Source organism: Phaseolus vulgaris, chromosome 7 (genome assembly GCF_051622355.1).
Source record: "Phaseolus vulgaris cultivar YP4 chromosome 7, ASM5162235v1, whole genome shotgun sequence".
NCBI lineage: Eukaryota > Viridiplantae > Streptophyta > Magnoliopsida > Fabales > Fabaceae > Phaseolus > Phaseolus vulgaris.
Window position 1 is genome coordinate 46,856,246 of NC_143504.1, and position 7,327 is coordinate 46,863,572.

General features: G+C 25.9%; 1 protein-coding gene across 1 annotated transcript; it reads right to left on the reverse strand.

Moving 5' to 3' along the window:
• Positions 1-5,510: 5,510 nt before the first annotated feature.
• Positions 5,511-6,312, reverse strand: LOC137828084 (uncharacterized). Its single transcript, XM_068634504.2, has one exon. The coding sequence runs from the start codon at positions 6,297-6,299 to the stop codon at positions 5,763-5,765; it is 537 nt and encodes a 178-aa protein (XP_068490605.2). The 5' UTR covers positions 6,300-6,312; the 3' UTR covers positions 5,511-5,762.
• Positions 6,313-7,327: the final 1,015 nt, after the last annotated feature.

The window sequence follows — 7,327 nt, forward strand, 5'->3', positions numbered from 1 at the left end:
ACGTCAACCGACCGTGCCTGGGCCCCATTTCTCCCAACAGGTACAATGGTACAGTATGTTATCGTGTTAACCTCAAATTTTAAATAATATTTCGTACCATGATTACGTTATTCATTTTGTATTAAGGAATCTTTGTTAAATTTATGAAAATTATGTCGGTCACGTCACCAAAAGATATTCGGTCAATGATATTGACCGAGACTCATCGATGTTGTATGGTACACCATCAAATTCATTTAAAAAAAATAAACTTATTTATTCCATTTACATCTTATTCAACTAATTTATTTTCAATTAATGCAATACTTTACACATTCACATTTATATTATGATAAGTGGAAATAATTTAACATTGTTTTAAAAACATGTAAGGTTAGTAAGCACTTACTTGTGATTAAGGAGTGAACTAGGTGGAAAGTGATTGTGATGAGGATGAATGATGTTGTTAAGCACTTTAGGTGGAAAAAGGTTTAGCATAAGAGAACAATGAGCTTAAGGAAACACAGTGATTAGATCCCCACCGGCCACAACAAAGTGTAGAACGCAAGTTTTCAGCAAAGGCAATGAAAAAGAATGTTATTTGGTGGAAGTTATGATTATACTTTCATCTTTATTTACTCACGCCATTGCCCAATTATCTTCTCTTTTCGCCATCACTTCTAACCATTACAACTTCAAAATACCACTCATTGCTTCTACAATTCTTAATAATATAACCATAGTTTCTTTTTACATTGTGCACTTTACATCCTACTAAATATTAATATTTTAATTATTTTTAATTTTTTTAATTTTAAAAACTATTTTAACATTTTATATTTTGTCTAATATTTCATTAAAGACATTTTCTTATTTTTAAATTTTCTTTTATTATAAATATTAATATTTTATTGTAGGCTGAAGCGGGGTGTCAAAATATAATCACCCATTGTAAAAACGTATAATAACAATATTATTATTGTTAAATGTGAGTTTGTTTACCATCAAGTACAAATAATACGTAAGAAAGAGCATTCGTATACTCATTGTCTTAAAATTTTAACTATGCAGTGTCTTAATATTTTTACATTGGTACTGAATTATAAATAATAATTATTATAACTTTTTTGAAAAAAAAAATCAACTCCAACACAATTGTTTATCAACAATTCCAAAATAACACATAACTATAAAAATATGCATGTTAAAGCATTAAGTTATGCAAAAATGTATTTTCCCTGTTGCTAATGTTTTTTGAAAAAAACATGAGCACAAAACTGAATTAGAAACCAAGAAGAATTGGGTGCTCGCGAAATAGGTTAACTCATTAAGATTCTCAATCTATTAATCATAGTTATAAACTAATTATTATTAACAGATTAGTTAATGATTATTTAAGAGATAAAAATTTAAAACTTGTTTATCTTTTAATATATATATATATATTTAATGTATTATTTTATTTCAATAATGTCAAAAGATTCAAAATAATTATATTGTTAACGATAGGGCTATACAAGTATATATATAAAAATATCTATTCATTTCAATTCATTATTTTAATATTTATATATCTATTTTCTCAATACGAAAATAATTAAATAAAAAATAATTAGAGACTCAAAATAATTAGTTACTATATTGCCGACAAAAAAAAACTATATTGACTAAATTAGATACTATTTTACAAACTGAAAAATTATTGACATTTAAAGTAATTTTTATTATTAATAAAAGAATTAAATTAATTTTTAAATTAGTAGCTAATTTTATATATCAATTTAGAAATTAGTTTATAAATTTTTATCAAGAAATTACTTTATATGCTAATAGTTTTTTAATTTATAAAATAGTATCCAACTTAATCATTATAGCAACTAATTATTTTTTTATCTTTAAAATTATTTGTTATTTAATAATTTTCTTGTAGTAGGTGTTGCTATCATTTTTCTTTGATTGATGTTGCATTCCTTTCTCTTTGTTATCCACAAAATTAAGAGTTTGGTCTAAAGACATTTAGTAAGTTTTAGATGTTTAAGAATTACATATGAGAATTTGATAATCATTTTAGAAGAAGGAGAAAGACGAAGACTCTAGTCTTAAATCTCAACAAACTTTTGTGGTTGGGTAAACTTCTCAAATATTGCTCAATGATATTTTTTGAGGAAAATATGGTTAATAGGAGAGATGAACAAAAGTCGCTCAAGAGGAATTTTTGCTTAATAAATATTGGATTGTAGGTTGGCCATTAAAAGATTGTTTGAGCTTAAGATTAGTGAATTTTCTTGAATCTCACAATTTACTTGGAACAAATTCATTTTGCTTGTCAAATTTCTTTCTACTTTTTCAAAAAAAATTAGATTTATTTGAAAGGTGCCCTTGCAATTAATGTATCATTCTAAATTGTAAATACAAGACAACATTATTTTATTTTTCATAACTCTCTAATATTTGATCTTTCTACCATTCTTCTTCATTTCTTTTTTATTTTGATGTTTCTCATGACAATGGTTAACTAATCTCTCTAATGTCGAGTTAAATATAACCAAACTCAATCTCTCTTGCATAACATGTGTGTTAGATTTGAAGCATAAAACCTGAAGAGTCTTAAAAAGATTAGAAATGTAGATCTTTGATATCTTAGAGGTGTATATAATAAATAAAGTGATTAACACTACAACTTTGCATTGTCTTTTTAATGTTGTAAATGGATTTAATCCATTAACTTCATTTCATGCTATAACTTTTTCAAACTTTTTTATTTTATGTTGTAAAGGTGAGCAGAATTGAATTCTTAAAATTCCATCCAAATTCAAATATTTGGAGTACATTTAAATCCAAATCCATATTTTTTATATAAAAAAAATCTAAATCTTATAAATCCAAAATCCTAATAATTTGATTGGATTTTAAATCCTAATCCATATTTTGTAAGAAAATTAGATTGAATCTTTATAAATTCAAATTCATATTTTCTAAAACAAAAGTAATTAATTTTCTTAGAATAATATAATCTCCAAAATTAAACTTTTAAAAAAATGTCACAAAACAACTTGCATTTTGAATGTGATGTTTCCATAACAATTTATTCTCATGAGAAATGACAAAAATAAAAAAATTAAAGTAAAGAAAGAGTAATCTTAGATAATTCTTCATCAAAAGAATAAAATACTGTAATTTTAGATCTACACCATTTTTAAGATAAATAATAGTTAATTAACTAACACCTTCTTAAAAAAACCAAATATGTTAAAAGGATGAAAACTTATTGTTACTCAATAAATACTTTAATTATAAGATTATTACATAGAACATCAATATATCTTTGTCAACATATTGAGACTCTTAAAAGTCATAGTTTAATAATGATGATAAAGATGTATCTTTTAACCAAATCATGTCTACAAATAAATGTCTCTAGGTTACAATACACTCTTCTACCTTTGCTAAATTAAGAGTTATATGTTGTTGAAGAAACATACATAGCTAATAACTCCCTTATTATGGTTGAAAGGATTCAAAAACTATATTGTTAGATAAAAGTTCAACATACTCTATATTCAAATATATATATATATATATTATTGTTGAAATAAAAAAGCTTCATGCATTTGGAAGTTTTTGGTATTGTGATATGTAGATTGACTTGTGCGGGCATAGGGAACAACCATCAACCAATTATACTTGGTTGTAAATTATCAAATTACTGAAAAAAAAATCGATAGATTTAAAGAAAAAACTAGTATCACTTACCAATGATAATTTTTATCGATAAATTTTTAGTGTATTTTTTTTTATCAAAAGTATGCATTTACAGACATAATTTAAACATTATCAATAAACATAACAATTTTTTTTGTAGTAATTACACTGTAAATATGAATCTCTAAAATTGGTATTGCAATCAAAAGCTACTTTGATTGCTATGATTGCTTGATGGATACACTGTCTGTGATAAATAATTAATGGAGTGTTCTAACAATATGCTGAAGAAACATATAATGGGATGTAAAAACAATATCTACAATTATATCTTTAATTTTTTTTATTGTGATATTCATATGTAAGAGGTTCATGTACATAGTAGATTAATTATGAATAGAAACGTTTACAACTTGTCTTTTATGATAATACAATTATTAGAAAAAAAATTATAATTATAAAAAAGATTGAAAAAAGAAAAATAATAAGTATAATATGCTTATTATTTGGTAGAGTATCAAAATATTTGAATTTTAGTGAATGAGAAAGAAATAGATTTTTTTTTATGAGAAATAGTATTTTGACAATTGTATTATAACATATCAAGATGTAATATAATAATTTTAAAATTTTAATTTTTTCATGTAACATCCACATCTCAATAATTATTATTTTTTAATTTAGTGTAGAATTATCAAACATATCAACACTCTTTTATATATAATAGTTTACTTTTTTATTGTAGTTTATGTAAAATAACTATATATTACTTTAAACTTATAATTTATTTTCTCTGCATCAATTTTGATATTATAATTAAATCATTATAAAATAATTATTTTAATATGTTAGAAACAAATATTTCATCTCTAAAAATAAAAAATAATAAAATATATTTTGTAATTTAAAAATTAATAGTTATAATTGTAACGCTCTCCTTACGGTTAAAATGTATTATCATGAAAAGCCTAAATGAATTGTCACAATCACTATCAATGATCACAATCACACTCCGTAACAGTTGGTTACATCAATAGTCACAATCACTCCGTAACAGTTCCTTACATTTCTTATTATTACCCTCCAATTCTTTCATTTTCTATAACTATAACTTCAAAACATCAGTCAAAAGCTTCCAAGTTCCAACATAAGTTTACTATTTTCCAGCCAAACATAGCCTTAGTTTCATTTATCATTATCATTGGGATGATACACACATGCAAATCCATGATCCCTAATTAATTTATTCACTTATTCATTATACGTTTTTCGTCCTTTCAAATCGCGCATAGTTTTAACAGTTGAAACAAACATAACCTCTTAACATTACGTTTTATTCAAAATAAAAAAATAACGCATTATTTATTATTAATTGAAACCCGTTAAAAATTATAAAATATCATAGTTTTTCTCTCTACTCATGAATTTTAGCAAAATAATATTATCATTATCAGTAATTTGAAACAATACTAATAAAGATTAAAAAACATTATATATACATAAAGATATTTCAAACATTATGTATTCATAAAGATATCTTATAAATTGATATTATATATTAAATTGAGTTAAACTTAAAATACATTTTTTAATAATTTGATAATAAAAAATAGTTAGGTCCAAAAGGAATAACATGGATAAAAATTGAATTGATGGATCCATGTTTCTTTTTGTAAGTAGCAAAACCAAAATAATTCCTAATTCTTATTATGGTAGTGTTAATTCGCAGAAAAGAAAAACGAACGCAGAGAAGCCAAGAAACTAAAAGGATAAACTGCAATAGTTCGTATGACTTTCACATTCATCCATGGGCTATGGAAGGTAATATATATGCTGAAAGAGAGCTTACCTTGAATGAGAGCAAAATTAACAAAATCTTTTACATCATACAAATAAAAAAAATAATGATATACAGATAGATGGACTCATAACCCTAAATAGTGATTCCCTACATGCTTTCCCAAACCCAAGTAAAGAACAAATTCAAAAACTGAAAAAAAAAATGATACACAAAAAGGGAATTTGGATGTTGAATTGAAAATTGAAACCTTAAATTAACAAAAGAGAATAATGTATGGAAGTCAAGATTTTGTTTGGACAACATCTACACTAGCGCCGCAAGACAAGAACCTGCGGAAAATCTTAAACAAAGCAGCACACGAGATTTCCCTCATTTTTCTCCAAACCAAACATTTCCTTCTTCTTAAAAATCCATTACTCTTGTGATGAGACCTTCCCTTCACTTTCTCCTTAATTTTTCCGAAACATTTCTGGGTTTTTTCCGGCACTGTCTCTTTCCTCGAGAATTTGTAGCTCCGTAGGTACATCTGTCTGCACGAGACACTATCAACCACCCTCGGATGCCCATGAGAACCCCTTCTACGCACAAACTCTGCGTCCGATTCCGGCCACCTGTAGAGATTCATGTACGTCGCACGTACTGGCACACGTGCGTCGCTGACACAGTTTGATATGCACACAGAACTCATCTTCTTCTTCTTATTCTTTTTCTTTTTCAAATCCTCTCTGTGTAACAATGGAGAATGTAAAGGAAAGGAGAAGGGTGAAGTGGGTGGGGGAAGAGGGGTCATTGATTTATAGTGGGTTAATTTTGTCATGTGTGATGATTTGCAATCAGTATGTTTTGTGAATGAATATCATTAATTGAATGTGTGAGATGGGACTTTGTGGTGTTAGGAGAGGTTAGATGGCCTAAAGAAAATTCCATCACAATATTATTATAAAGGTAAGACAAAAATAAAAGAAAATTGAAAATCAATTTTTTTAAAGTTAAAATTAGTTTTAATTTATGATTTTGTTTATTAGAAGTGTGCTTATGAAAATGGTTGTTCAAACATAATTAAAAATTGAATTATGTAATATTGAGATGTATATGATGATGATCGGTTGTGTTAATAGGGTGCCAAATTACAGGAACCTGCGTGGAACAATCATGTTTTTCCTTTTTCTTCTTTTTCCATTTTTAATCCTTATTACTTTGTTGCTTCTCTGTCAGCATTTTATGCTGTGACATCATTGGTCTACTTGCGTTATAATTAAATTCATTGAGTGTGGTTGTTTTGTTAATTTCTTAAGTGGACATTGTCATTTTGTACCCTATTGAAACCCAAGTAAAAATATATTAATGAATTCATTATAGTAATTTTTTAATTTTAATATATTAATTTCTTTAATATATTTTAAAATATAAAAAGTAATATAATTTGGAGTTACTTAAATGGGATTGTAAAAAATTCAAAATATTCTTTTAACTAACAAGACAGCATTTGTTTATAATGTGGAACTGTTGAGGCAGAGAGGAGAGGCAGAAGTAATTTATGAATTTTTGATTCGGAAGTTTTGAATTTATGAAAGTGTTAACAGCAGCATTAATATCTTATATTTATGAAATTGTTAATGGCAGCATCGTTTTGTTGAATGTGTTAATGGCAGCATTCATATTGGGTGGCAAGTGGTAAACATGCAAGCCAAAGTGATGTCAAATGAAAAACCATTTATGACAGCATTTATGTTGGATGACATATAAAAAAAAGGTAAATCTTTTTGTTTCCTTTTTCTATTGAAATAAAACTGAAATAGAAAAAAGGGGGAAATTCTTGCTAACTATTTTCTTAGTCCTTATTTA

Bases quoted from the DNA above. Each gene is read 5' to 3' on its own strand.
- LOC137828084 (XM_068634504.2), bottom strand. From the start codon at position 6,299: ATGACAAAATTAACCCACTATAAATCAATGACCCCTCTTCCCCCACCC.